The sequence below is a fragment of the Podarcis muralis genome, chromosome Z (assembly GCF_964188315.1).
Source record: "Podarcis muralis chromosome Z, rPodMur119.hap1.1, whole genome shotgun sequence".
Lineage (NCBI taxonomy): Eukaryota > Metazoa > Chordata > Lepidosauria > Squamata > Lacertidae > Podarcis > Podarcis muralis.
The window spans coordinates 4,037,905-4,065,894 of NC_135673.1; the positions used below are offsets into that span (position 1 = coordinate 4,037,905).

At 47.1% G+C, this 27,990-nt stretch overlaps 1 protein-coding gene across 1 annotated transcript in view; it reads left to right on the forward strand.

The window, feature by feature from the left end:
* Nucleotides 1-413: 413 nt before the first annotated feature.
* Nucleotides 414-27,990, forward strand: part of CERCAM (cerebral endothelial cell adhesion molecule) — a 32,519-nt gene continuing 4,942 nt past the window's right edge. Inside the window, exons 1-12 of the mRNA XM_028714951.2 lie at nucleotides 414-735; nucleotides 6,922-7,032; nucleotides 7,610-7,727; nucleotides 9,187-9,321; nucleotides 10,215-10,419; nucleotides 11,410-11,529; nucleotides 13,159-13,235; nucleotides 13,569-13,675; nucleotides 15,206-15,338; nucleotides 16,631-16,758; nucleotides 19,215-19,418; nucleotides 24,011-24,267. Coding sequence (XP_028570784.1) covers nucleotides 485-735; nucleotides 6,922-7,032; nucleotides 7,610-7,727; nucleotides 9,187-9,321; nucleotides 10,215-10,419; nucleotides 11,410-11,529; nucleotides 13,159-13,235; nucleotides 13,569-13,675; nucleotides 15,206-15,338; nucleotides 16,631-16,758; nucleotides 19,215-19,418; nucleotides 24,011-24,257 — 1,836 coding nt within the window. The 5' untranslated portion in view covers nucleotides 414-484 and the 3' untranslated portion in view covers nucleotides 24,258-24,267. The remainder of the gene's footprint in view (nucleotides 736-6,921; nucleotides 7,033-7,609; nucleotides 7,728-9,186; nucleotides 9,322-10,214; nucleotides 10,420-11,409; nucleotides 11,530-13,158; nucleotides 13,236-13,568; nucleotides 13,676-15,205; nucleotides 15,339-16,630; nucleotides 16,759-19,214; nucleotides 19,419-24,010; nucleotides 24,268-27,990) is intronic.

Sequence of the window (27,990 nt, forward strand, 5' to 3'; positions counted from 1 at the left end):
CAAGTCCTAGGCTCTGTGGTTTAACCCACAGCGCCACCCGCGTCCCTGATGGGCAGGGTACAAATAAATTATTATTATTATTATTATTATTATTATTATTATTATGTGTGCGTGCGCGCCAATGGCCCATCTAGTGCAGCACCCTCTTCTTACAGGGGCCAACCAGATGTCCCCGCAAGCAGGACTGGAGCGCAAAAGATCACTCTCCCAACTCGTGGCTTCCAGCAACCGGTATTCCAAAGCATTCAGGCCCTGGGCTGGGGGTGGGGGTGGGGAATCTCCCTGCCTGAAATTCAGGAAAGCCGCAGACCACATTGAGCTCTATGATTCAACATAAGGCGACTTACTAACATGTTGCATTTCTCGGCTCCGCCCCCTCCCGTGTCCCGGTCCCGCCCCCTTGGCCCTCTCCTCGCCTCTCCCCTCCCAAACGTCGGTCTTCGCCCCCACCCTGCGCGCCCATAAGTTTTGCAGCCTCCGAGACATGGTTTCGCCCGCGGCCGCGTCTGTTCTCCCTTGCGCCCTGCTTCTCCTTCTGCGCTCAGGTTTGGGGGTCTCCACCCCGCCCAGTGAGGAGGGGGAGGATGTTGAGAGGACGGGGAGCCCTGCCGGACCGCGGGAGGAGTTTCCAACCGTGGTGTTCGCTATTCTGGCTCGAAACTCCCAGCACTCTCTGCCCCATTACCTGGGGGCCCTGGAGCGCATGGATTACCCCAAAGAGCGCATCTCCATCTGGTAAGGGGCGCAGCAACTTTGAGTTGCGCTGACGCTGACTGCCGGGGGGGGGGGAGGCGGCGGCAAGCGGGGACAGGATGGAGTTTTAGGGGTTCCCCCTTCCCAGCCCAATTTGGGATTGGTTCGAGACGCCCCAGAAAAGTGTTTATGAGCGTGAAGGGTTAGTTGTGGGGGGAACCTAGTTAATTTCGGGGTGGTGGTAGGTATCGCCAGTTGTAGTGTTAGTGCAAAGTTTGTAGGGACTTGAACCTTGGGCAGGCCGTGCAGAGGTGTGCCTCAGGACCTCAGCTTGGGGGTTGCGTATGGGGAGGGTGCATAGCTGTCAACTTTTCCCTTTTCTTGCGAGGAATCCTATTCGGAATAAGGGAATTTCCCTTTAAAAAAAGGGAAACGTTGACAGCTATGGGTGTCTGGGGAGGAGCAGGTCCTCAGAGGCTCTGCTGCCCTGCAGGGCATGGTTTTGGAGTATATAGGTGAGCGTGATTTGGGGCGAGCCCTGATTACTTCTGGTGTCTAGTGTGGGGGCACAGGAGCATGCACATTTCTGGAAGTCTTCTTTGGGGTGCCTGAACAAAGAGTGCTGAGTTTGGCACAGTATCTGGACTGTCTCCTAGAGTGTTAGTTTGTTGTTGCTGCTACTTGTGTTGAGGTGTTGTTGTTTTTGTTTTTGCAGGGCCACCTGCCCATTTTCAGGGCTGACCTGGCCATGATCCTTCCAGACCCAATGGGATCTAATGGAGCTGTTGTTGTGTTGATCAGAGGTGAGGAACATGTAGCATAGCTGTCAACTTTTCCCTTTTCTTGCGAGGAATCCTATTCGGAATAAGGGAATTAAAAAAAGGGAAACGTTGACAGCTATGACATGTAGCCCTCCAGTTGCTGAGGCCTCCAACATCTGAAAGGCTACACAGATGTTCCTCCTATGATGCAGATCAATGGGGAGAGCTGGTGCCTTCTTAGAAGACCTCATTTTATAGAGGTGGGCACTGATGAGGTCAGCTAATTGTTGCCGAATGCATCCCCCAGCACTTGTTTTCTCTTTAATGTACCCCCTTCCTCTTTGAGGAGGGAAACCTCCCTTTGGAAGGAACAAAATTTCTAGAAGTTTTGTGTGTGCATATAAGCCCTCTCTAAGGGACGCGGGTGGCACTGTGGGTAAAAGCCTCAGCGCCTAGGGCTTGCCAATCGAAAGGTCGGCGGTTCGAATCCCCGCGGCGGGGTGCGCTCCTGTTGTTCGGTCCCAGCGCCTGCCAACCTAGCAGTTCGAAAGCACCCCCGGGTGCAAGTAGATAAATAGGGACCGCTTACCAGCGGGAAGGTAAACGGCGTTTCCGTGTGCGGCTCTGGCTCGCCAGAGTAGCTTCGTCATGCTGGCCACATGACCCGGAAGTGTCTGCGGACAGCGCTGGCCCCCGGCCTCTTGAGTGAGATGGGCGCACAACCCCAGAGTCTGTCAAGACTGGCCCATACGGGCAGGGGTAGCTTTCCCTTACCTTTAAGCCCTCTCTAAGGATACACAGGGGTGGTTGTAATCAAAAGTGTTTGTAATGCTTTGGGCTATGTTGACATGCTAGGACAGGGACAGGGTTCCTGTAGCCTTCCAGATGCTGCTGAACTCCAGCTCCCATAAGCCCTTGCTACTGTGGCCAGGGATGGTGGGAGTTGTAGGCCAGCAACACCCAGGTGACCACAGTTTCCTCATCCCCAGGCTAGCATGGCAAGTTTTTTAGTTACACTGGAGCTTCGGGAGAAAGAGCTGCAGGAACCACACCAGCATTTTAGGGTGGAGGCTTCTGTGGCAGGAATAAGAAACCTGTGGTCCTCTGGGCTCCAGTTCCCATGAGTTCCTGCCAGCATGGCCAGTGGGCGGAGCTATGATGGGAGTTTGCATCCAGCGTAATACCTGCAAGGCTACACATTTGGGAAGGCTGGGGTAGCAGATCCTGAGCAGTGGCTGCTTCCCTTCACCTCTACAGCAGGGGTGGGGTAAACAGATAAACAAATGGAACAAAATGTAGTATGACCACTGCTCCATAAAGCCTGAAAGCAGCTATAATGAATTTCAGAGGATCGTTAAGACACATAGCATGGAAGATTTGGAAGTCTCTCCAAATATGTCTTTGTATTTGTGGTGGTCTTTAGGCTTTATAACTTTAAAAAGTACGTTTCTAGTCTCTAGTCCTTATGGAGGCTACAGAAAGCTGTTTCAGCAGTGCATGCTGGCACTTGGTTGAACATGAAAACTTGCCTTTGGCCAGCAAGTGTGACTTTTCTTACTGTTTCTGTCCCTTCTCATGGTGTTCCTGCCTATTCTGGTCTAATTTTTCTTTGGTCGCTCACAGTTGGCATGTCAGTTTTTTCTGCCAGCCCGGTAGTCCATATCCATGCAGACCATGAGTCAAGTGACGGGCAGGTCTCCTGTTTTCCAACTCCTAGCTATTCCTTGTGGCCCTCTGGCTTTTGTAAGACTCCAGCTCTTCCCTCCAACCCCAAAAGCCTGCATGGCCAAGGGCCAGGGATGGTGGCAGCTGTAGTCCAACAACATCTGGAAGGTCACATGTCCCCCACCCCACCCCTGTTGAATGGCATCCAGAGAGCCCTCCTTGTTGCCTGCCTTTTTATTTCCAACCCCCTACTGCCCCATTTCCCTAACCTTGCTGGGACTGCTCCACTCCAGCCTCCCACCCCATGTTTTCAGTACTCTGCAGAGACAACAGAATTCCCTTCCTTTCTGTTCCAAAGCTTCTCCGTCTCAGGCGTGTTTTATAGCCTATTCTACGATCTTGTAGGAAACCTTACCCTGGTAGTATAAATCTTCTTTTTTAAGAGCTCATGAGCTGTTTTCCATCTGCTGTCTCTGTTAAACTGATGCACAAGCCTCTTAATGATGTCTCAGTCCAGTTCGGGAGAGACAGCATCCTAGACCAGCAATTTAATCTGCTATATATTAGCATCTGTTCTTTCTTTTAAACCAAGTTAATTTTCCTCGAGTTTCGTTCTTGGACCTGTGGCTCTTGGCTTGTTCAACACTGCTGGAGGGAGTCCATGTGGCAGGGCAGAGAGAACTCCCTTTCTGGGATTCCTGTAGCTCATGCAGATGGAAGTCTGTTTTTTCAGATCCATGAAGTGTACAGTGGTACCTCAGGTTACAGACGCTTCAGGTTACAGACTCTGCTAACCCAGAAATAGTACCTCAGATTAAGAACTTTGCTTCAGGATGAGAACAGAAATCATGCGGCAGTGGCAGCGGGAGGCCCCATTGGCTAAAGTGGTACCTCAGGTTAAGAACAGTTTCAGGTTAAGAACGGACCTCTGGAATGAATTAAGTTCTTAACCCGAGGTACCACTGTAATCCTAAATTTGCAAATGTATACACCAGCATGGTTGCCAAGAGAGAAGAGAAAGGATTGAGGTTGCAGGGAAACAATATGCCAAGGACTCTGGACCACAAAAGCGTCTGTCTTAATAAATTTGTGCCACAAGACTCTGGTGTTTTTTGTCCTTTCTCTTTTTGCTGTGGTGGGCTGACAACACTCCCCTTCCGGAAACCAATCTAAGGAAGCAGACTCATGGGTCCTTCTTTGGATACCACACACCTTCCTTTGTTTTGGGGACATTTCACTACCTTGGGATACATTGGGTTTTGTTCCAGGATTGGAAAAGGTTTCCCAAATTGTCTGCATACATTTCTTTCTGAGATAGGAACTGAAGCAGTCTCGCCATATACCACTGGCTCTGCTGTGGCTGAACTGGGGATTTCTGAGCCCCGTTCAGATTGCTGCTTTTTATTCATCAGGACATAAGGATTTGTTTTTAATTATGTAGCATGAGGCTTTATATGCAATGTTTAATTTTTTTGGTAAATGAATTCCATTAATCCATTCACAATGTCATTCTCTTCCAGAGGTTTCCGTAAGATTATTTGAGGCAGTTTTTCCAACGAGCAGATATTATCACAGATGCTTGTTTTTGCAGTTCTCAAAAGTGTGAATTTGTGTCTGCAGAGATAACCTGCCTTTCCTTCACAGGAAAAATGTTATAAAATAAACATACAGAGTTGAGGAAAAAAACCTTAATCCCATTGTTCCTTTGCAAATTTATATACACAGAACCAGTAATTTTTGATATAACTGTAATATTTATTATTCCAAAAATGAAATCTCCATCTGATTGTAAATATTGAGATTATACCAGCACGAATGAGTCTTTCTGTAAAAATAATGATTTAAATCAAGTCTTACTGACTAGTGATTTAAATCGTGATTTAAACCAATTTGATTTAAATCAAATCCACCCTGCTTCATCATGTCATTGGGTGATCCACTTGGGGCTTGCAGACTAATTCATACTGGATTTGATTACTGCTTTAGGATGCGCCCAGTACAAGCCCCACTTGCCAAGGAGCAATATGGAGCACATTTTAAGGCATGGGCAATGGTCAGGGATGATAGGAGTTATAGACCAGTGGAGAACCACAGATCCCCCAATCTCTGCTTTGGAAGGTCTGTTAAAAAGTGCCCATGCCAACTAGTGCAAGTTTTGGCGGAGAATACATGCCACTAGCTATAAATATGCTCAGAGATGATGTGCTGGCATAGCCATGCTCTAGTCAGGAGCCCTTTGGGAAATTAACATGTAATTTTCAAGAACTGACTGGGTTGCAATAGCGTCTAAATTGCAGATTTCCTAGGCAGCACTGGGAGGACCTTGCAGTAGATGAGAGGGTTTGTCAGCTTTCAAGTCCAGGTTGCCTTTATTCTAACTCAAAATAAAAAAAGGGTAAACCCACACTGACCTGGCAAGTTTTCCATTTTTTTGTTCCCAAATGTTCAAGTGGAGAATGGAATGGAGTGTGCTGGAAGAGGGCAGGGCTGGCTGGCCCCCCGAATAGGAGCCTTCCACATTGCAGGTCCCACTTGCATCATGCCTGCCATCCCAGGGTATCAAATATACACAGGCTATATGCACACCAATAATATGTATAATTATATTGGCTTATGTGGCATTAAATTGTTGGACTCCAGCTAGCTGCAGTTCTAGTAGGTTTTTCTGCTGACATAAAGTGCCGATGTTTTGTGCATGGCAAACAGCAGCTGGACAAACCAACTGGAAGGCTACACGCAACCTTGGATTTCTAGTTGGAAACCACCACCACCGGTCCCCTTTGAGATCCCTCTTTGCTTATAATAAATAATGAATATAAAACGCTGTCAAGAATGTATAAGGTATTGTTGGAATGGCATACGAAAGATGAAGAGGCTAAAACGGTAATGATACAATGGGCAAAAGATTTTGGGTATAACATTCAATTTGAGGAATGGGAAAAATTGTGGAAAGAGAATATAAAATTCACTGCATGCACGTTATTGAAAGAAAATGTTATGAAAATGTTCTATAGATGGTATATTACACCAGTAAAGTTAGCAAAGATGTATAAGATGTGTAACAAATGTTGGAAATGCAAAGATAAAGAAGGGACATTTTTTCATATGTGGTGGGAATGCAAGAAAGTGAAAAGCTTTTGGGAAATGATATATAACGAAATGAAAAAGATGTTAAGATATACTTTTGTAAAAAGACCGGAGGCTTTTCTCTTAGGGATTGTAGGAAAGGATATAAGAAGAAAAGACTGTAAACTCTTTCAATATGCGGTAACGGCGGCCAGAATCTTGATTGCCCAGAAATGGAAACAAGAGGAAATACCGACGATAGAGGAATGGAGACTGAAATTGACAGACTATGCGGAATTGGATAAATTAACTGGGAAAATTAGATATACCAAAGACCAAAAGTTCATCGAAGACTGGGGAAAGTTTGTAGACTATCTGAAAAACATATGTGGTGTGAACACAACGCTAGCAGGATTTCAAGAGGCACTGTAAAAACGGAGAAGTATTGTCAGTAGTAAATAGTGGGAGAAGGGAAGTGTAATGGCAACACGAAAGGAGGATTGTGTAATTACAGTTATGAATACGGATGATTGTCAGAGACACTGAGGGAAGTTCAAAAACAAATAAGAAGTAATTTGTTGTATTTTGGAAAACTGTATAAATATTTGAAAATTAATAAAAAAATTATGGGGGGGGGAAGAGATCCCTATTTGCTGTTTCTGCCAGCTTTTGGGTAAAATTGGCTAGCGGTGAATTGAGGAGGAACAGATCCCTCATTTGCAATTTGGATTTTCAGGTGTGCCACTGACCACAATGTGGACAACACAACAGAAATACTGCATGAGTGGCTGACTGCTGTGGAAGGCCACTACCGGCACATTGAGTGGAGATCCATAGATGAGCCCAGGTAAGTTTGGAATACTCATGCCTACCTACTTGAATTTCATAAATAATTGAGAAGCATGCATAGGTCAGGAATTAATGAAGATCACGGTGGATTTGGATACCCAGAAACAATTGCGGTACTTCTTAGAAGGTTGATGCGGTGCAGCTGTAACTTTGTGGAGAAGTTGTCAATAGAAAGATCTGTGTTCAGAGGCAATGCTAGTTGCTGCAGGAACAACTGTTGGTAGAATACCTTCAGACCCTCTTAAGGAACATAAATGGAGCCTTGAAGCCAGATCATGCCAAGGGGGACTGTACACCATGCTGCAACATTTTGTTGCCATTCCCCCTTGCTCTTACGCTGTGAACCCTTTTTAGGGTAGAGACCTTGAGTTGGTTTATTCATGGGGATCTTCCCATCTACAGAACTCTTCTAATTCCCTCCAGTGAACCATTAAATGCTTTCCTGTGTTTCTTGGAACTACAGTATGGAAGGGCTGTGCTAACCTGAAGGCTTGCATAAAATAGGCACCGCAGTGCAAAGGAAAGGGGAGAGGAACAGGCCTTGCACTCTCTGCTTACAATCTTGCCTCTTGCAGCTCTTATCCTGATGAACACGGGCCCAAACACTGGAGCGACGCACGCTTTGAGCACGTAATGAGGCTCAAACAGGAAGCTCTGAGCTTTGCCCGATCTGAGCGGGCCGATTACATTTTGGTAAGTCAGTCTGATCATCTGGAGGTGGGAAAATGTCCAACGTGAGTCTCCTCCATTCTGTCCACACTAGAAGACACTTTTGGGGTGCACCTGGTTCTCATCTACCTCAGCCTTCCTCAACATGGTGCTCTACAAATGCTGCGGCCACAATTTATTTATTTACTTATCACACTTATTTGTTGCTTGTCATCCGGAAGGTCTCCAAGAAACTTACCGTAAAGAAAAACGTATGTATGCACATACATAATACCCTAAGGAAGGTAGGGCAAGATCTTACAATATGTTAATATTTCACATAATGTACAACTTTGTAAAACAGACGCAACATGCCAGCTCCATAAATGGTAGTGAACAACTTTAGCAAAACTTTAGCAATAATAATAATAATAATAATAATAATAATAATAATTTTTTATTTATACCCCGCCAAGGCTGGGCTCAGGGCGGCTAACAAGCAATAATAAAAACAAGTTGAATGATTACAACTTAAAACAAAATTAAAATACAACATTTAAATATTGAAACATTAAAATATTAAAATGCCTCATTAAAATGCCTCATTGCAGGAGGAGAAGGAAAAGAAAAAAGAAAGAGAGGGGGGGAATTAAATTGGCTCCAAGCCAAAGGCCAGGCGGAACAACTCTGCCTTATAGACCCTGCGGAAAGAAATCAGATCCTGCAGGGCCCTGGTCTCATGAGACAGAGCGTTCCACCAGGCCGGAGCCAGCGTTGAAAAGGCCCTGGCTCTGGTTGAAGCTAATCTGACTTCCTTAGGGCCCAGGACCACTAGGGTGTTGCTGTTTATGGATCTTAAGGTCCTCCGTGGGGCATATCAGGAGAGGCAGTCCCGTAAGTACGAGGGTCCTAGGCCGTGAAGGGCTTTAAAAGTTAAAACCAGCACCTTAAATCTGAGCCTGTACTCCACTGGGAGCCAGTGCAGCTGGTAAAGCACTGGGTGAATATGCTCCCATGGCAGAGACCCCGTGAGGAGCCTCGCTGCAGCATTCTGTACCCTCTGAGTTTCTGGGACAGCTTCAAGGGCAGCCCCGTGTAGAGCGAATTACAGTACTCAAGCCTGGAGGTGACCGTCGCATGGATCACTGTGGCCAGGTCGGGGCGGGGAAAATAAAAATTGTTTATTAAAGCAATACTCCTACCCACTAATTAGCAGATAAATGAAACCTGGTTTTTGGCCATAGTGGCCACTGGGGCTGACTTAGTTTTCTTCAAATGTACATCTTGCCTCACACCTTCCAACCTTGACTGCTTGGTGCTGCTCTGCTTGGGCCATTTTCAAATCCACTGGAGCACTTGGTGAGATTTTTCTATCCATGCAGGCAATTTTGCCTTGGAGGGATGCAGTTCAGTTGTGCCTGCCAGGCTCCCTCAGGGGTGGGGTTTAGTTTTCAGACATGGTTTCAGTCAAGATAAAAGTGTGCACTTTTAATTCTGTCCCCAGTTCACAGACACAGACAGCATCTTGACAAATAACCAGACTCTGAAGTTCCTCATTGCACAAAACAAATCTGTTGTTGCTCCTATGCTGGACTCTCAGACCTACTACTCCAACTTCTGGTGTGGGATTACTCCTCAGGTAAGCCCGTTTGGTGGAGGTGCTTGAGCAGATTTGCAGAATTTATTTATTGCACAAGCAGGAAATCTGTGGCCCTCCGGGTAATGTAGGCCACTGGCCAGGGGTGATGGGAGTCATTGCTCAACATCTGGAGGACCACATGTGCACTACAAAGAGACAGCAGAGTCAATTCAGCAAGTGAAAATGCATGCACCATCAGAGCAATGTAAAAACAAATCTATATCATAAATACAGCCAGGCTTTGACTGAACTCACTCACTATTTGTCCTTTCTGGAAACAACTGAAGACATTTTTATTTCTACAGACATTTTTGTTTCAAAGCCTGTTTAAGTTATTCTTATTTTTGCAACATTTTAAAACTATGCTAAAAAAAATTATGTGAATCACATTGATGCTACTGCAGAATGTGATTGATAAATGAATAAAACAGTGAATTTAAAAAGCAGGTTTAGAAAAACCACCAGCTATGTGAGCTAAGGTGGATTGAAAAAGCAACAAGTTTTATCTAACTAAGTTATAGTTGGGAGTGGACCTACTGAAGTTAAGGGACCTAAGGAATGTCCATTAACTCCAGCCAGTCTACTGTGAATAGGACTTAGTTGGACATAACCCTATGTGTGTATGGCCTGCTTGAAAGAAAACTGGGATGGGGCCAAACCTGCCTCCTGGGGAAGGGAGTTTCATAGGTGAGGAGCCACCACCCAAAAGGCCCTGCTTCCTGTTCCCACCTGCTTGATAGGTAGGTCTGCAAGAAGGGGGTCTCCATAGCAGGCTCGTATGGGTGCAAGTGGTTCATGGAATAACTTGGCCCCGGAGTATTTAGGTCTTCAAAGACAGTTATTGGCACAGCACTGGGCTATGTTGGGTTATTAGACTCTCTCGCACGTTCCAGGGTTACTACCGTAGGACAGCAGACTACTTCCCCACCAAGAACAGGCAGCGGGTCGGGTGCTTTGCTGTCTCCATGGTATACGCCGCCTTCTTGATTGATCTGCGGAAGAACGACACTGCTGACCTGGCCTTTCACCCGCCCCATCCCAGCTATACCTGGCCATTTGATGACATCATTGTTTTTGCGTACTCCTGCCAAACTGCAGGTGAGAGTGAAGAAGGAGAAGGGGGAGGCAGACCATCATGGCTAGCATTTGTGTAGAGTTTCCACATGTCCAGAAAGTGCTTGATAATACAGTGGACCCTCAAGTTACGTACCGCTCTGGATACGTAACTTTCGGGTTGCGAACCCGGCAAACCCGGAAGTGTATACAGTGGTACCTCTGGTTGCGAACGGGATCCATTCCGGAGCCCCGTTCGCAACATGAACAGAACGCAACCCGCGCCTGTGTGGGTCGCGATTCGCTGCTTCTGCGCATGCCCCTAACGTCATTTTGAGCGCATGCGCGAGCGGCGAAACCTGGAAGTAACCCTTTCCAGTACTTCCGGGTCGCCTGGGGAAGCAACCTGAAAAGACGTAACCTGAACCAAACATAACAAGAGGTATGGCTGTACTTCCGGGTTTCGCCGCACACGCATGCGCAGAAGCGCTCTGTGCACTGCGCACGTGCACAGAAGTGGCGCCTCCAATTACAGACTTTTCAGGTTATGTACGGACCCCTGGAGTGAATTTAATTTGTATCCAGAGGGTCCACTGCAATAGGAGCCCTACTTTTCAGACCAGACACCCTTCTAGTTCAGAGGTACCTGTGGCCAACCAGGTGCCTCTGGGAAGCCCCTCAAACAGCATGAAAGCAGAAGCCCTTTTCTGTCCCCCCTCCCTGCAGCTCATGTTTAGCATTATACTGCTACTGGACATGGAGGCTCCATTTCACCCTGATTTTTTTCTAATGTTTGATTCAAACTGGGGCAAGCAAAAAGGAGATGGACAGGCCATGCTCTGTCTACCAAGGTGTGCAGAAGAGAACAGCAGTCTGGTGTGGCATTGGGCAGACCAGAGGAATTCCACTGTCAAGGAGCCTGTGCTGGCGATTTGGGGCTCACAATTGTTTGGATTTTATCTTAAATGCTCGTTTGTAGAACCATAGAATTGTTGAGCGGCATACTTTTAAGTTGTTCTTCTGTCTCCTGTGCAGGAGCCCAGATGTACTTGTGTAACCAGCAGCGGTTTGGATATATCAATGTCCCTGTGAAATCTCACCAGACGCTGGAGGATGAAAGCATCAACTTTGTACACCTGATCCTGGAGGCAATGGGTGAGTTAGTGCACCTGCTCCAAATACTGCCCTGGCCCACAAGAAAATCTTTCTTGGGGGTCATTGTAGGGTGTTTTTCTTCCTGGCTGTGGGACCCTAATAGCCCTACACTTGATGGCATGTACCCAGTGCTTGCTCTACTCAGAGCAAACCCATTGCAATTAATAGCCATGACTAAAGGAGTTTCCAGACCCTCACTATTTTCAGGTGGGATTCAGTCGCATGCTGGCAAATTCAGGCTGCATAATCAAATTCCATTGGGAGGGCTTGTGCTGCAAACCTTCTTCCCCAAAAGATCAGACTTTTTGCTGGTAAGGAAAGTGAGGGGTCGCATTTGCTTTGGTGCAACAGCGTCTAACCTGCCTGCAAACAAATGGGGATGAATGCTCAGTAAGCAGGTTGTCTGGAAGCACCATAAGTTGCGCCCATTAATTTTAGTAGGTCTGGGTAGAATTTTGTTGGATATGGCCCCCTATCTTTCTCTGGTTTACCTGAGAAAGATAGGTTTGAGCATATTATGCCAATTCAGGTCCAATTCAAAGTGCTGGTTTTGACCTATAAAGCCTGAAATGGCTCAGAACCACAATACACCAGGACCACTTATCTCCATATGACCCTACCCGGACCCTGAGATCATCCTCTGAAACCCTTCATCATGTTCTTCCTCCATGAGAGGTCCAGAGGAGGCAACACGAGAACGGGACTTTTCTGCAGTGGCCCCCCATTTCTGAAATGCTCTCCCCAAGGAGGCTCACTTGGTGCCTTCATTATACACCTTTAGGCACCAGGCAAAAACCTTCCTCTTCTACCAGGCCTTTGGCTGATTGACATCTGATGTCATTTTAAATGTGTTGTGGAAGGGGGGAATTACTGGATTGTCTTTGTTTTTGCTTTTATTATGTATTATGTGTTTTTTATATTGTGATTTTATGTTGTGAACTGCCATGAGATCTGTGGGTATAGGACGGTATACAAATTTAATTAATAGTAATATTAATAACTTAACCTTCTCAAGCTCAAGGGAAATTTGATCCTTATTACCAAAGAGCTGGAGAGAGCCTTGCAGGCCATTTTGTCTGTCTCCTGCTTGATGCAAGAAATGCAAACCTGGAACTGTTTCTCCCTCTCCATTTACTACTACTTATAATTAATAATGCTAATAATTAACAACAACAACACAATGGAAGCCCTAAAGATAACAGCTATAAGCAATTCAAAGAGGGAAGGGGAGAAAATTTTGGGAGCTGGTTTGGGATTATTGGCAGAATACACCAGCAAAATTACAGCAAGCTGTTTATGGAACTCACTTGCTGTTAAGTACAGTACAGTGGTACCTCGGTTTACGAACTTAACCTGTTCCAGAAGTCCGTTCTTAAACCAAAACCGTTCTTAAACTGAGGCGCGCTTTCCCTAATGAGGCCTCCCGCCGCCGGTGCCCTTCCACCGTTCGGATTCCATTCTTAGACTGAGGTAAAGTTCTCAAACCGGGACACTACTTCCGGTTTTGCGGAGTTCGTAAACCGAATCATTCGAAAAACAGGACTGTTCTTAAACCGAGGTACCACTCTACGGGTTAAAAACATGAGTAGTGACGTAGCCTCCTCTCCAAGCTTTACATCTCTCTTGCAGTGGATGGTACCCCAATGTTCCCCTCCAGCCATGTCTACCTCCCACCAAAGCATCCGACCAAAATTGGGTTTGACGAGGTAAGCAAGTCTCTCTCTCTCTCTCTCTCTCTCTCTCTCTCTCTCTCTCTCTGTGTGTGTGTGTGTGTGTGTGTAAGAGAGAAATTGTCAGCACCTGTGAGGGCTGTGAGTGACTGAGTCAGAATATGCCTCAATGCATGTGATGAATTTTGTGCGTTTGGAGTGAGTGGAATCCTATTTTATGGCTTTTTTTTGAGCTTCATTGTTTTACATGTTCCACTTAAAATTCATTGTTAATTTCATTAGATTTTCTTTGTAAGCTTGCTTTTGTGATGAAAAGTGGCTTATATAAGTACTCGAAGAAAGGAATTGAACCTTCTGTTTTCCTTTTAGGTTTTCCTCATCAACTTGGCAAGGCGCCCAGACCGTCGGCAGCGCATGCTTAGTTCCCTCTTTGAGTTGGAGATAGAGCCCTTGGTGATTAACGCTGTCGATGGAAGGTGACTGGCTGACGCCTCTTCCTGGGGTGCTTTGTTTTGGTTTTTAGCATGAAATGGGGCTGCTGCAACTGGTGGACCTCTCTGCCACAAGGCTTAGATAGCTTTTAAAAACTGCAAATGTAATAGGAGAAAGGGCCAAAATATGATGGTGATGATCATTATTATTATTATTTACAGCCGTACCTCACGTTTGCTTCAGGTTACGTTCTTTCAGGTTACGTCCCACGGCGACCCGGAAGTACCAGAAAGGGTTACTTCCGGGTTTCTCCGCTCGCGCATGCACACAAGCGCCAAGTCACACTGTGCACCTGCGCAAATACGGCGCTTCAGGTTGCGCTCTTTTCATGTTGCAAACGGGCCTCCAGAACGGATCCCGTTCGCAACCAGAGGTACCACTGTAGATAGATTTGAAGGAGCAAGTCCATTCAGGAAACAACTATCAAGTCCTACTAGTCGTGATGGATTTACAGAACTTGCAGAACCAGTGTACGATGGAATATTAGTTGTTAGGTGAAGGGCAGTAGCCAGGGTGGGGGAAGCCACTGCCTGCCTGCCTCACTGGTGGGATTCCTGCAGGCATCTGCTTTGGCGCAGTGGAAACAGGATGCTGAACAAGATGGGCCTGTGGTCCAGAAGGACCATCTCTGCATGTTCCTAAATAGCCCAGCCTTTCCCTCTGCTGTATGTGAAGCTTCTTTCATCACTAGCTTTAGTCATCTTTGTGAAGATAAACCTTTTTGCCCAGGCTTCCCCTGACCCATAACATCGGACCCTGCTTTTGCTGAATTCCTCTCTTTTTTTTATGAATACCCCCCCATTTTTTAATTCATTTTATAGCTCAACTAAACAACACAAACAGAAAATACAAACAATACAAACAGATTCTTGTCTTATCCTTATTTTTTCTAAACATTGTTAGGTGGGCTTCCCCAAGTCCCCCCTATCTGATTTTCATTTTACCTCATCTTTAGCAGTTTACATATATCAAAATTTTTAACCTTTTTTTTTTAAATCACGCCTACTTTTACCATAAAAATCTTCACATTTTATCACTTACAAATTATACTATTTTAAAATACACTGTCTTCTACTTCTAACCCTACAGCCTATATCCACTTCCAAAGTTACTCTAAGATTTAAATATTAACATATTTTTTCAGATATTCTTCCAATCTTCTTCCACCGTCTCTTCTCTAAATACTTTTTTAATGCACTTTCTCTGTTTTTATTATGCTGTCCTTTGTACACGGCTTTCAGAACTTTTAACTAGAAATGCTCCTGAACAGATGCAATAAATCTACTTGCTGTATAGTTGTCTGAACCCCATTGCACCTGAAAGCTGGAGAGAGGAGCACGTGGACTCCGTGCCACCTACAGCTGATGTGAACTGGCACCCCAACAACACCTGGGGGACCCAAGGCTGGGTGGGATACCTATACGGGGCTGTGTCGCTCCATGCTGCCTGCCCTGGTTCTTGACCTGCGCTCTTGGGAGTTCTGCTTTGCTAACCTCTGTTATCTCCTCTGCCAGTGCCCTAAACAGCAGTGACATCAAGAAACTGGGTGTGGACCTGCTTCCAGGTTATTTTGACCCCTTTTCAGGCAGGACACTCACCAAAGGGGAGGTGGGCTGCTTCCTGAGCCACCATCATGTGTGGAATGAGGTAAGGGCTTGGGCTGGGTTGGACGAAAGGGTCAAGGGCTTGGGTTGGTTCAGTGCAGGGAAGGTCAAGATTGATGTGGTCAAGCAGAGCCTGCCCATCAGCTTCTCTCTGGTTGGCTACTCAAGATCTGGGGCCAAGCCCTGTGCAATGGTTATATAGGTAGAGCCAGTGTGGTGTAGCGGTTAAGAGCGGTGGACTCGTAATCTGGTGAACTGGGTTCGCGTCTCCGCTCCTCCGCATGCAGCTGCTGGGTGACCTTGGGCCAGTCACACTTCTCTGAAGTCTCTCAGCCCCACTCACCTCACAGAGTGTTTGTTGTGGGGGAGGAAGGGAAAAGGAGATTGTTAGCTGCTTTGAGACTCCTTAGGGTAGTGATAAAGTGGGATATCAAATCCAAACTCTTCTTTTAGGTCCAGCTAGGCTCCTACTGTGTCTCTCAGGTTACCTGGTTTCCTGGGCTGAAGAGTAGGAGAGGCCTTTCTGGCTGTTGCTCGACATACAGCGTAGCAGAGAGTGGGTGGAGAAGTGTCGGGAGGCTTGGGGAGCCCAATCCTTGCAAATCCTGACACTGGTTGACCTGACCCCCACCTCCCAGATTGACGCATGCATCAGGAATTCATTGCCCTCTCACTTTTGCACTTGGAATCATAGAGCTGAAGGATAAGAAGGTGCCCTGGCAGCCATCTTGTCTAAGCTGCAGTAGCGCAGGAGTCACTCTTTCCCAATGTTCCAAAGTAGTTCTTTTGTTAGATAACTTATTATTATTATTATTATTTTTCATTAATAACAATCCCATGTAAGCCACATTAATACAATATCAAATCATAATACAAAAGAGCCAATTATCCAGTTCCAAATTAAACAATTTTGGATGACTTCCCGTGTTCTGATTATCAGGAGATGATGTTATTCCTTGGTCCTGGCTCCAATCCTCTTAATTAATCCAAGCCTGTGAGCATATGATAAAATTTGCTCTCTGCCCTGCGCTTTCCCCAAAAAGGTCTTTTGGATTTCTCAACAAGGTCTACACCAGGGATGCGGAACCTGTGGCTATCTAGATGTTGTTGGACTCTCATCAGCCCCACAGCTAATGGGAGCTGTAGATCTCAAGACATCTAAAGAGCAACAGCTTCTCCAGCTCTGAGCTGTGCTGATATAGCATACACAGCAAGTTCCCTTGGTAAAGATTCTGGTGTCCCTTTGCTTGGTGCAGTCCTGGGTGAGCTCTGCGATGGAACTTTAAGGTCTCTTTCACCCATACTCCTAGCGCTGTGGTTTTCTCCCCCCTTTAGATTGTCGAACGGGGTCTGGAGAAGTCTGTGGTGCTGGAAGATGATGTGCGGTTTGAGGCATATTTCAAGAAGCGAATTTTGCGGCTGATGGATGAACTGGAGCAAGTACAGCTGGATTGGGACCTGATGTATGTTGGGTTAGCTGGTGGGGTTGGGCGAGGTCCTCAGCTGCAAAACAGCCCTAGTTGTTTGGCTACACTTTGGAATGCCAGAATAACTATAGCTCAGTGGCAGCGCACCTGCTTTGCATGCAGAAGGTTTCTCCAGGAAGGTCTGGAAAAGTCCCCTGTTGGAAATCCTGGTGAGCTGCTGCCAGTCAGTGTAAGCAATATTGAGCTCGGTTGACGTATGGCCTGACTCTCCATAAGGCAACTTCCTGTGTTCCTGTTTGGTTCATCCCTTTATTCAGAACTGTGAGGGCTGGAATATTTAGTTTTAGGTGGAGGACAATGAATCAGTTGTTAAGAGTTTGTCCTTTGCATGCAGAAGTCTCTGGCTCAATCCTAGGCTACTCCAGGTAGGGCTGGAAAAGAGATCCTGACTCTGTCTGAAATACTGCAGAATCACCAGAGGCAATGTTGAGCCAGATGCGCCAATAGTCTGAATCATTAGAAAGCTATTTCCTGTATTCACATTTGTTTATTTCATAAAGATTATGCACTGCTTGAGCATAAAGCACCTCAAAGTGGTTTAAGGTAAAGGTAAAAGGACCCCTGACCATTAGGTCCAGTCGTGGCCGACTCTGGGGTTGCGGCGCTCATCTTGCTTTATTGGCTGAGGGAGCCAGCGTACAGCTTCCGGGTCATGTGGCCAGCATAACTAAGCCGCTTCTGGCGAACCAGAGCAGCGCACGGAAACGCCGTTTACCTTCCCGCAGGAGCAGTACCTATTTATCTACTTGCACTTTTAGGTTGGCAGGAGCAGGGACTTGGCAACGGGAGCTCACCCCGTCACGGGGATTCGAACCGCCGACCTTCTGATCGGCAAGTCCTAGGTTCTGTGGTTTAACCCACAATGCCACCGGCAAAAGAAAAAAATCTAGAAAAAGACCACAACACTGCTTCAAAACATGCAAGAGTTAAAATACTAAAACTGATTAAAATCACCTCAACTTTCCAAGCACCTGGGTAGGCTTGTCTAAACAGGAATGTTTTTAGCAGGTGCCGAAAAGAGCACAGCGAAGGCTTGATCCCAATAGGCAGGGAATTCCAAAGTGCAGGCGCTGCCACACTAAGTGATTGAGTTCTTACAAATGCTGAACAGGTATTATGTGGCACCTGTAAAGTAGTAGCAATTCCAATGATTGAAGTGATTGAGTGTGCACATTTGGTGTAAGGTGATCTCGTAGGTTAACTGGTCCCAAGTTGCAAAGGGCTTTATATATTAACAGAAGCACTTGAACTTGGTGCAGTGACAAATCACCGGCCAGTGCAGACCTCTGAGCTAGCAAGGCCTCACTCCTGCCAGCAATCGGGCTCCAGCATTCTGCGCTATGTCACAAGCCAGTCCTCTGCACCTGCAGCCAATCTGCATTTTCTGGCTGCAGCGCAAAGCTGAGACAGAGCTGCAGCTACAGTTGTTTTACTGTTTTAAATTGTTTTAACTGTTTTTAATCTGTGGAAGGCTTGTTGTTGTTGTTTGTTTATCTTGAGGGAGTAGAGATGTGTCTGGGAGGAGAGGAGCTGGGGAGATCGGGGTCGTATGGTGTGGGAGGTGGGGCAGGCTGGGTAAGTTGCACATGGATAAGGGCCCCTCCTCTAACCTGGGGATTTTCGTTGTCTGCATGCAAAGCAAGTGCGCTGCCACTGGGCTGTGGATCCTTCCCACTGCCCCCAAATGGTGCCGCCTTATACTGGGTCAGATGAGGGATCTGTCCAGCTTGGAACATTGTGCTTTGACTAGCAGCAGCTCCCTGAGGTCTGTCTGTTAATGTAGGGGTGGGGAACCTTCCAGCCCACCAGCCAGGTTTGGCCTGCCAGGTCTCCTCAGTTCTGCTCAGTTACTATCTCTCTCCATCCCCATGGGCCTGTTGGGATGCATCCGAGGAGGCGGGGGCATTTGGCAGGCCCCCAGCTGGCTCCAGGCACTGGCCGGCAACCGGGCAAACTCCGGTTATCGGAATAGCATCAGAAACTGTGACTCAGGCCTCAGAAGCCTTCAGAGCTTAAGCATGCAAGCCAGCAGAGATAAGAACTCTTTGCAACAGAAGAGGCGGACAGAGGCATATGTAAGCATATTTACATCATTTTATTTAGCAGCAGACATGTCTGCTTCCCTTCGTTTCCAAGCAAACAGCATAGGCAAAAGCAATATACAAACAGAAGTTCCCAGCAAGCTGTGCTGGAATGTAAACAGACATGTGACATGCAACAATCCACATAGCTGTTTCTCTCAGGGTGGAACGGAACATCAATATCCTAACAGAGCCAACTTTTGACAGGTTGGTCGCACTGCCCAGGGGCTCATGTTGGCTTTTGGAGGTGGGAGATGATGATCTGGCTTTCTGGGGCAAAAAGGTTCCCCACTCTTGGCATAGGCAGAAGGAAATGGGTGAACACTGAAAAGGCCGATTTGTCTTCTTCAGTTACCTGGGCCGGAAGAAAGTGAACGCTGAGGATGAGGAGCTTGTGGAGGACGTACGAAATCTTGTGGTGCCTGGATATTCCTACTGGACATTAGCTTACATCATCTCACGGCGAGGGGCTCAGAAACTGATTGATGCACAGCCGCTCTCCAAAATCCTCCCTGTGGATGAATTCCTGCCCATCATGTATGACAAGCACCCCAAGTAAGGATCTTGAAATATTGTGGGTTTGTTTGAATTGGCTTGGAGTTCAGATGTAGTAATACAGAACAGCAGCCTTGCCTTGATGTTCTCATGGAAGCCCTGAAGAAGCACCCTGTCTGTATGGGAAAGTCTGTGGCGGGATTTAATGTGTGAGTGGGACCTGCGACAAAATGTTGCAGTGTGGAACACTTGATGGAGGAGAGGGCTGTTAATGGCTAGCCATGGTGGCTATGTTGTGCCTCCACATTCAGAGGCAGTAATGTTGTGGATTCCAGTTGCTGGAAACCACAGGAAGGGAGAGAATTGCTCTTGTGCTCAGGTTTTGCAGGTTTCATACAGGCATCTGGTAGACCACTGTGAGAACAGGATGCCGGACTAGATGGGCCATGGGCCTGATCCAGCCTCAGGGCCCTTACTGTATGTTCGTAATGCAGGTACCATGCAGATAAACATGTATTTTTACAGGATGTTCCCTTCTATTTCTCCTTCTCGCTGGTTTTTCTGTCCCGCTGCTCAGGTCACACATTCAGGGCCCCTCTAGACCCCATTTTTACTGTGAATTTGTGGTTGTTTGTTTTCATGGTGCTTTTGGGGCAGTTATGCACTATCCCACTTTCAGTTCTGTTCACACCTGCAAAAGTTTCAGGGCAGACATGCTTTTGTTTCCGTGTTGCACAGCTCCCTGCTGATAATCCTGTTAACTTTCTATACCACAAATACTCCTTTTGTTGCGCTGCAGTGCAAAAGCTTAGTAATCTAGAGGGCAATTAAGCAGCAACATAGGAGGAAGCATCTCAAAACAGCTAATAATGGGGAAGGATGTGTGGACGGTCCAGTACAAATCCACAGCTATTGTACTCTTGTTGCACCAGTGACGTGGCAGTATATGTCTGGGAAAACCAAACAAGCACCAACCAGTCAGGGGTGGGAGGCTAAATCTCCAATAATAATAATAATAATAATAATAATAATAATAATAATATCTGTACCCCACCCATCTGATTGGGCTTCTCCAGCCACTCTGGGCGGCTTCCAACAAAGATTAAAAGGACATCAAAATGTCACACATTAAAAACTTCCCTGAACAGGGCTGCCTTCAGATGTTTTGTAAATGTCAAGTAGTTGTTTATCTCTTTGACCTCTGATGGGAGGGTGTTCCACAGGGCAGGTGCCACTACCGAGAAGGCCCTCTGCCTGGTTCCCTGTAACTTGGCTTCTCGCAGTGAGGGAACCGCCAGAAGGCCCTCAGAGATGGACCTCAGTGTCCGGGCAGAACGATGGGGGTGGAGACGCTCCTTCAGATATACTGGACCGAAGCCATTTAGGGCTTTAAAGGTCAGCACCAACACTTTGAATTGTGCTCAGAAACGTCAAGGCTGTCACACACAGATAAGGCCTCCAGAATGAGTTGGGCAGGATCATGCCTTGTAAGCAAAGAAAAGAAGAAAAGCGCCTCTCTCCCCGCCCCGCACCAATCCCTGCCTTCACTGCTCCGGCATCAGTTAAGGGAAAACATCTGTTCCTATGACTTCACTCCCTCCAGCCTGCAGAAGTCTGTGGAAAAGAATAGTCAGCAAGCCCCCAGGAGGAGGAGGAGAGGGTGTTGAGGTTTCTTGAACGGCCATTCGCTCCGTTTGCTGGAAGCATAATAGGAGCCAGGGAAATGTGGCTGATTGCCATGTCTTGGGACTGCGATGGCGAATCCTTGGTCCTCCTGATGCTCCAGGTCAGAAGTTGGGGCATAGAAGAGGCAGTTTTCCACCGGGTCCTCATGTCCCTCACAAAACATCTTCCCTTGATGCTTGGGGTGCGCTCCCAAACAGTGGGGGTTAGCATGGGGGGGGGGGTGCTGTTGGGGGAGGGGTATGTGAAAGTTGCCCCCCTGTTGGTGAGGAAATGGCAGGAAGGATGAACTCCCCTTTACCACCAGATCCTAAACCTCTGCTGTCTCATGGCTCTACTCATTCATGAGAAAGGTTTCAGGAGTAAACCCCAAGGAAAAATCCACACCTGATTCTTTGTGAGACACCTTCAGGGGAAGAAAAGGCTAAGCTAAGGAATAAACCCTACACAAATTCAGAGTGGAGTCCCTAAGGCAGTTGAATGGTACCTTGTACTCCTCCTGCAGCCAAGCTGGTGCCAAACGTCTTGCTCCGCTTTCCTTTAGACCACACCTGCAATGCCGAGAGGGCATTGTCTCCTGGGCAGCCCAGGACCTCATGCACACTGCCCAGGCTTGCGCTTCAGAGTCATTCTGGTGCTGCAAATGCAGTAGTTTGCCTTCACCCCTAGAGGTGCACTCCACTGTCTCTCAAGACAGATGGATGCCGGCAACAACAACAAGGGGAACTTGTCCCCCCTCCCATATCATTTTTATTAATTTTACAATACAGTCATACCTCATGTTACATTTGCTTCAGGTTGAGCGTTTTCAGGTTGTGTCCTGTGGTGACCCGGAAGTACCGGAAAGGGTTACTTCCGGGTTTCGCCGCTTGCGCATGCACAGATGCTCAAAATGAAGTCACGCGCATGCGCAGAAGTGGTGAATCATGACCCGCAGATGCGCAGACACGGGTTGCGTTCTGCTCATGTTGCGAATGGGCCTCCAGAATAGATCCCATTCGCAACCAGAGGTACCACTGCAATGCTTTCCATTACAATCTCTCCTCTTATATTATACATTTTGGCTTTTTAGGGCCATGACTTCCTTCAAACCTTCCTTGTGATTTTCTAGCTTTCATTTCAGATTTCTGCATTTTCACTACTTAACCCTTGCTTTCAAATCAAAAACATCAAAGCATATTTTCTTATTCCTCTCTGCAGTGATTTTTATACCTTTCCTTACAAAGCTTCTTGCAATCCTACCAATGTGTTTGATTGACTACAATTGTCTTTCAAATAATTCACAAATTTAGTCCAGTCCTTGATGAACTTCTGGTCCCGCTGTTCTCACATTCTTCGCGTCATTTTGGCCAGTTCCGCATACTCCATTAACTTCAGTTGCCATTCTTCCTTTGTCGGTAATTCCTCTTGTATCCACTTCTGTGCTAATAAAATTCTTGCTGCAGTTGTTGCATATAGGAAAAGCTTAGTATCTTGTCCGTTAATGTCTGTACCACAACAAGGGGAACTTGTGGTCCTCTACATGTTGTTGGACTCCAACTCCCATCAGCCTTAGCTGATGCTGGGAGTCCAACAACATCTGGAGGGCCTCAGGCTCCCTATCCCTGTTTTGACGGATGGGCTATTTTCCTGGCCTACCCAACTGTGTCAGTAGGCGATGATTGGCTTTGACAGGCACAGACTAAGGCCCACGCTGTGGTAAGGGGCCCCACTGTTGACCTTGAGAGCCCTCCTCTCCTTCTGCCCTGTTCAGCCTTGCAGTTGCCACATGTTCGCCTTCCCTCTCAGTTGAGCAAGGAGGAGCATTGGCCTCCACTTGCCTTGCCCACTTCCTCTGTGCGCAGGTGCGGATTGGGCCCAGTGGGAGAGAGCAAGCAAATGGGCAACAGAGGCAGGTCTTGTTCAGCCCTCCTGCCCCTCCGCCCCCCCAAATCTGGAGTCCATCACTGGGTCACCATAGTAAGCAATGCTGGCATGTGGGATGGAGCAGCCACGCTGTGCCCCAAATAGAAAGTGGGCTCGATAGGAGAAGCTTTTGTGTCTTGCTTGCTGCATGGCTTCCCACGGGCTACACTGGCCTCTGCTCAAGACACTTCGGGAATGTGATTTACAGGCAGCCGGCTGAGGCTGAGCCAGGATTCCTGGCTGTGTTTTCAGACTTTCCATCTGTGCCAGACACTCGCTCCAAACCAGAATTTCACCTGGCCTTTTTTGGCTCTGTCTTTGCGTAATGCAAAATCTCTCTCTCTCTCTCTCTCTCTCTCTCTCTCTCTCTCTCTCTCTCTCTCTCACACACACACACACACACACAAACAAACAAACAAACAAACAAACAAAATATTGCTGTGTAGTCAATAACACTTCCTTTGCTAATGGGGATGTGAGTGTGGTCTGCATTTTGGCTCCCTTTGATCTCACTTCTCTCCCCACCCGCCCCAGTTTAGGACTGAGTTTCATGCACCTGATGAAGTGGACTCTTAGTCAATAAATGTTTATGCTAGGTTAGCCAACACTGGTTAGCCACAAGGTGGTTGATGTTGTGGTGGTGGTGGGGAATGACTTTAAAAAAATGCTTTTATTGAATTTCCAAATTATTAACAAATACAGAAGAGAGAAAACAAATTTCTGAAACAAATTCGTAGAAACTCCTTGAAAATACATTTATTTTCAGTGTTAGGAACTAATGGTGTACTTATACCAGGCAAGTTGTAGTACATTTTACAGTTGTTGCTGGACTCTGAACTCCCCACAGCTAACATAGCCAGTTGTCAAAGATGATGAAAGTCCACCAGTGCCCAATGGGGGCACCATGTTGGCTGCCTCTAACAAATTTGCAAGGTTTTAAGATGCCACAAGAGTGCCAAGTGGGTGAATTGGCTTGGAGTGCAGATGTCATAATGCAGAGCACCCTTTGAGAGTCACTGGTCAGACGGATAGGCTGATGCTTCCTTCTCCTCCCTCTCTCTCAGTGAGGATTACAAAAAGCATTTCAGCAACCGGGACCTGCGAGCTTTCTCTGTGCGCCCCCACCTCGCCTACCCAACCCACTACACCGGCGACGCCGAGTGGATGAGCGACACGGAAACCTCCACCATCTGGGACGATGACTCACGCAAGACGGGCTGGAGCGGCTCGCAAAAGACACTGAAAGACACCCATGGCAGCGTAGGCACTTCAGGCCACTCCTTCCGCCCGGCCTCTCGGGATGAGCTATAACATCTGGCTGGTAAGTAAGGCCTGGGAAACAGCTGGGCAGCAGATGTGGAACCGCTTGGGCAGAGCCGCATGCTGTAGGGCAGTTGGCTGCAGGAAGCCTTTCCCAGAAGTGATTGCTCCTCGCCCCCCCCCCCTGCAACTCATCTACAGCATAATGACATCTTATGCACAATTAACTTGCAAACTTGCACTGTTGAAAACAGACCGGTTGAAACTGTGCAAATTAAATGCACACCAGGTGGAGAGCTTGAAAGCTCTTTTTGAGCATGGAAGGAGCCTTGCTTACTGGGCAGTGCCCGGTAAATGTTTTTATATTACTGTACACTGCCCTGATACCTTTATGAGTGGGTAGTATATAAATACTTTTACTGCATGACCAAAATAAATAAATGAGCACCTTGCAAGGAGGCTCACATTCATTACTGGGTAGGTGGTCTCCTGCAGGCCTGTATGCAGAGATGTGTGTATGTAACTTGCCGTTTGTTTGGATTCTTTGTGTGTGCGCGTGTCCTCAACGTGTCATGGAGCTAACTGGAAAGGTTCCACCCCTTAAAATAATAAATAAATCAATAACTGTCTTTCTGGAGCCACCAATTTTGCTGAGACATTGGGCGCCAGTTTGCTGAAGTCCAAAGTGTTCATTCCTGCCAAGACTCTTCAGTTCTGCCATCGTTGCTCTTTAGATTAAGGCAGCAAAGTAATAATTATCCTGGTGAGGGTTGCTACTCGCTGGACAGCTGCTTGAAATGTACTGATGTTTGTATTGAGCTCTACATCTTCAGTTGCTCATTTCTGCAGATCTCTCTTAAAAAGCAGCAAGCCAGGCCTGTTGTTTGTTTTTCTGGCCACGTCTGTGTCCTGTGAGGCTCTTTCTCCCTCCATATTTAGGGGGGGGGAGCAAAGTGGGTAGTTACCTGGGGTGGCACATTTGAGGAGGCAGTGCCTCCCCCAAAAGTTTGGCAAAGGCCTCACCCTAACCCAACTGATCAAGGGGATGGAGCAACTCAAATATAGAGAAAGCCTGCAGCAGTCAGGATTTTTTAGTTTACAGAAAAGACATGTAAGAGGAGACAATGATAGAAGTTTATAGAATTATGTACGGCCTGGAGAAAACCGACAGAAACGTTTTTCTCACTCTCTCAAAGCACCGCAACTCATGGACACCCAGTGAATCTGAATGTTGGAAGATTCAGGGAAGATAGAAGAAAGCACTTCTTCATGCAGAAAACACGTCAAGCTGTGGAACTCCCACAGGAAGCAGCAATGGTCAGCAACCTGGAGTGCTTTGGATTAGACCATTTCACAGAGCAGAAAGCTATTGACGGTTACTAGACAGGATGGCCATGCTCTGCCAACATAGTTGGAGGCAGCAATGTTTCTGAATACCAGTTATTGGAAACCACAGGGTTTTTCTTGTTGTTGTTCCTGCTGCACTCACGTCCAGCTTGCAGGCTCCCCAACAGAGGCCTCTGGTTGGCTGCTGTAGAAACAGGATGCTGGACTAGATGGGCCATTGGCCTGATCCAGCAGGACTCCTCTTATGTTCAGGCTCTGGAGCTGCTGCATTGCGCTGGTCAGTGGGGAGAGCTAAGTTGCCACACCAGCCAAGGGCAGGGTCCCCTATTCTGAAAGGGAAGATGGAGCAACTCCAGAACAGCGTCCCCCAAGTTGAAGGGCAAGGAGCCCCCGGGCAAAGCTGGTGGGAGGTGGGGCAAACTCAGAACACCCCTGCTTTGTTCTGCATCCAGGAAGCAACCTCCCCCTTTCCACTTGCCCACCTCCACTTCTTTTCTCACCACTTGTCTACTTGCCCCTAGTTGTGAAAGCAGGCTTTTCGCTCAGTCTTCCTTCTGTGTGGGGCCTCATCTTGCTAAGGAGTATGTCTCCACCCCCTTTGCACATCTCCCACACACTGCATGTGCTTGGTCATGATCCTCCTGCAGAGTCCTGTCTGCATCTACTCAGAAGTGAACCCCTCCCGTAGCTCAGAGGGGCTTACTTCTTCCAGGTATGTGGGCCTATGACTGCAGCTTCCTCTAATCATGTATACAGTTTATTACTGAAGAGGGTGGAAGTCGCTTCTGCTGAGCACTCACCATAAATACTGCGTATGAATCAAAGAAGCAGAATAATACAGTGGTACCTCGGGTTACATACGCTTCAGGTTACATACGCTTCAGGTTACAGACTCCGCTAACCCAGAAATAGTGCTTCAGGTTAAGAACTTTGCTTCAGGATAAGAACAGAAATCGTGCTCCGGCGGCGCAGTGGCAGCAGGAGGCCCCATTAGCTAAAGTGGTGCTTCAGGTTAAGAACAGTTTCAGGTTATGAACGGACCTCCGGAACGAATTAAGTACTTAACCCGAGGTACCACTGTATAGAGAGCTGAAATATGTGTGAATTTTACATTGTTTTCCCTGTCTGTCCCTAATTTGGGTGATTTGGAATCGGGTTGGGTTTCTTTTTTTATTTTATATTCTTCATTGAAAAATTAAAAAGTACAAAATTGCAAGTGCACAGAGTAAGATAAGACACAAAGAAGAGGAAACAAGAAATAGTACCTATGTAGAAAACAAAACAGAAGAGGATATTGTGTACGTTACAAAAAAGGGGGGACACTTGTTATTGTAGTTAAGCAGACTTTAATCTAATATGTTTGGGTTTCTTTTTACATTTATACCCCACCTTTCCCTCAAGGCCCACAAGGTTCTTTCCTTTCTTTGTTTTATCCTCATAACACCCCTGTGAGGTAGGGCCTTGAACTGTGAAGGACTGACTGGTCCAAGGTCAGCCAGTGAATTTCATGGCCAAGTGCAAGGGGAGGATTTGAACCCAGGTCTCCCAGATCCCAACATCCTAACCACTGCATAACACATCACGGACAAACAACCTTGTAAATGAAAAATCTGGCAGTTTTTAGTCCAAGGAAAGAGGGGTGCATTCTCCACAAGCCCCACCCTCTGTCCCACTTCTGTGGATTTCTCTCTGATTTGAGCCTTGCTTGTGTGGGAGGTTTTAGCACTAGCAGGAGCCTGACATCTGGGCAAAACCTGCGACCCTCTAAAGAACCTGGAAACCAGAGAAAACTCAGCAGCTGGAACATGGCTCTGAATCCTCCTGCCCTTATCCTGATTTCAGGCAGTTGGCCTCGGCTCCCAAATGCCGCGTGGGCTTCCTCTGCTACTCTGGCTGACTCTTTCTCTCCTCTGGACTGCCTGTGTGTCTTGCAGAGCCTAAACAAGCAGGGGTTTCAAAAGACTCTGTCTAAGGACGTGTGCTGAGGCTCAGTGCTGCTTTTGTGAGTTCCCTGAAGCTGCTAGGACAGGAAATCCCGAGAAACTGCTCAGATTCCGAGGTAAACAAACAACGGCCCTGTGCTCCCTGCAGCTGGAGGGTCAGGAAAGTCTGGCTTGCTTAGCTGTTAGCCAGCTGGTTCTCAGCTGTTGCCTCCCGCACCCCCACTTTTTGAAAAAGATCCTACATACTGGTGATGCACAGGGAAAGGAAATGAAGCAAGCAAAGCACTGCACACGGAGCCCGCTTGCTGTTCCCTGTGTCAAGAATGCAACCACAGAATAATGAAAACCATGCAACGCAGGTCGCTATAAGCTGGATCGGTTTCCTGCAACAAAGATATTTCTGGGTCCCAGTTTGCATGTGCTGGTTAATGATTTGCCGCAGGAAAGAGGAGCTTCAGACCCAGGAGCCAAATCTGACCCTCCTGGCCTCTCTC